This window comes from Montipora capricornis, chromosome 4, assembly GCF_036669925.1.
Source record: "Montipora capricornis isolate CH-2021 chromosome 4, ASM3666992v2, whole genome shotgun sequence".
NCBI lineage: Eukaryota > Metazoa > Cnidaria > Anthozoa > Scleractinia > Acroporidae > Montipora > Montipora capricornis.
In genome coordinates this window covers 2,839,381-2,841,880 of record NC_090886.1, presented here as the reverse complement: position 1 = coordinate 2,841,880, position 2,500 = coordinate 2,839,381, and the positions used below count along the sequence as shown (strand labels likewise).

The 2,500-nt window shown below is 40.4% G+C and overlaps 1 protein-coding gene across 1 annotated transcript in view; it reads left to right on the top strand.

Moving 5' to 3' along the window:
• Positions 1-2,500, top strand: part of LOC138045179 (uncharacterized) — a 12,775-nt gene that overhangs the window by 1,242 nt on the left and 9,033 nt on the right. Inside the window, exons 1-2 of the mRNA XM_068891592.1 lie at positions 1-989; positions 1,875-1,923. The exon at positions 1-989 is cut by the window's left edge and continues 1,242 nt beyond it. Of these exons, the coding sequence (XP_068747693.1) occupies positions 618-989; positions 1,875-1,923 (421 nt within the window). The 5' untranslated portion in view covers positions 1-617. The remainder of the gene's footprint in view (positions 990-1,874; positions 1,924-2,500) is intronic.

Sequence of the window (2,500 nt, the reverse complement as noted above, 5' to 3'; positions counted from 1 at the left end):
ACGTCAGCTGAAGGTGGGTAGAGGGGCCTTGTCACGAACTCATTTAGCCAAATGCAACGACTGTCTCTGTTGACCTTTGTTGCATTTTCGGCAAACATTTTTTTTTTGTCACGAAGCTTGCATTTGTGTTGTTCAAAAGTAATTTCTGGGTTAACGTGAAGTTCCCCAGCGAGTACGGGCGAGTAATTAGTAAACATGATTTAAACAAAATCAACTGCACTTCCAGAGCACAGCCGTCTTAATATTTAATGTTCTATGGAACCTCTAGGCAAACACTTCCTTCCAGCCTCGCAGTTTTTGATGTTCTAAACATGGATATCCTAACTTTTCTGACTTGTCAATTAATCGTTTTAGAACATTGCTCTGTGTCGTTACTCAGTGTCACTGTTATCATGGGTCTTAAGAAGGAAGTGAAAACGTGCTGAAATTTTGACATTTGGCACAATGATTATGATTTAGCTCTGTGATTGAGGTGTTGGTTTTCAGAACAGTTTATGATAGTTCGCCTACAAGCGAAAGCACGAGAGGATGTCGCAATCTTGGATTGCATCGCAAAGTGTTATAAATAGGCTGACGTTTTTTGATCGGCTCATATCAGCTTGACTGAGGATAACAGAATGGGGGCAAATTCTGTGCAATCATCAAGCCAATTGTCTTTGGTTGTGGTGCTTCATCTGATTTTTTCAATCGTTACTTTTACCGTTTTATCGTACAAAGTTTATTTCCAGGATAACGACCTCACGAGCAAAGTTTACTTCTTGGAGAAAGAACTAATTTCAGTGCGGAAGGAGATTTCGGCTTTAAGGCCAAGTAATGGCATCAGTGAAGTGCAATCGATTCAAATGCCTACATCGACATCCGCAGTCCGAGGCAATCAATCCTCATCATATGGAAGTGGACGATACCGCCGGGCCGGGAAGAAGGATGCAGGATCCTTAAAAGATCAAATTAAAGAAGAGTGCTTGGAAAAAATGCTTAATGATCTAAAGGTTTGAGAAATTGTCGTGTGATTACCTTAATTTCTTTTGGCTCGTCTTTTCCGACAAACCGAGGTCTCGCATAACGAGCGAAAAACGAAGTCTGTCTGCCCAGGCAGCCAATGACGTGTCTTAAGCCCCTCTGCGTTTTTGAGAGTCGAGAAATCATCTCGGAAAACACGGTTTTCGCCACAATGTCTTATTTTCCATCGTTCAGTTGCTCTTGATCGCATTTTTCGTTGTTTATCGGAATTGACATCAAGTGGGTACTTTGTTTTTGGTGGGTACGGGTATATGTACCTTTCGGGTTTCCAAATTTGGATTTAATCAATAATAATAAAATAACGCGACCTTGCTGTAACACTAGATAATTACCTATGAAATCAAGAGTGAATTAGACAAGGGTGGACTCCTCAGCACAGTCACAAATGAGTCTATTTTTAGAATGCCTGTTCCCGCGAAAATCAGTTATATCCCCGAAGAAACATGGGAGAAGCAGTCACGCGTGACATTGCGTCTTCTTCTTCTTCTGATTGGTTAAAATTGGCGGCCCTTTGTTTGTTTCGCGGGCAAAGTGTATCTAAAAATAAATCCATTTGTGTGACTGTGCGAGGGCAAGCCCGCAAGGTGATAGATCAACACTCCTATCTAATTCACTCTTTATGAAAAAACGCAAAAACGCGTAGAATAAGGTCAAAAGTATATAGTGTTAATTCAAATAAGGAAACGTCTCGGACTATAACCGTTTCTAAAACCACGACCCCGTGGCTGGTGCACAATCTCATTTGTGTTTAGAATACTCCACCCAGAATCGAAACAGTTCTTTTTTTGTAACATACTAAGCCTCAAGCCAGTCAAGTGACTGATGTAACTTTACAACGTTTTTTTTTTCTGAAGGTCACCGACATCGCTGTCAACGGATCTGGAAAGCTTGTTTGCATGAGAGGTCTGTAAAATGCTAGAAGTTTGTAATAGTAATGTTCTAACTTGTATCCAGTGGTTAAAACTTGAGAATTGAAAGAAATCCGGCGTTTGATCTATTGTAGCCTAAGAGGTACGTGTTTATTAGGAAGACAGAAGACCACAAATATTTATTTACATCACGGCGTTTCCATATACTGAGTTCTTTTAAATAGACATTTAGACTTCCACCTTCCGTCATAACCCTGAATCATTAATAGCTGTTTTTGCAGTTGAGCCCACGTTTCAGTGGTGTTCGTTTCAGAGCGCGCAGAAGCGAGGCTTTCGGGTCAACATTTGATCAGACATAAAGAAGAGATTTAGCGCGCGAAATGCGACAAAAATAATGACTCAGAGTTCCTATCCAGAATTTACGTTTTTCTCAGAAGAAGAGAAACTACAGTTGATAAATGAAAGCGGTTCGTGTAATAGTGGAAATATATATATATAGCGTGGCATTTAAAACTAGTTGAAAGGTTGTCAAACGAGGGACACGTTGGAGTCATCCTAACATGAAGTAGGTTATGTAAAACTGCCACAGGACTCACGCTTTCCCAAATTAG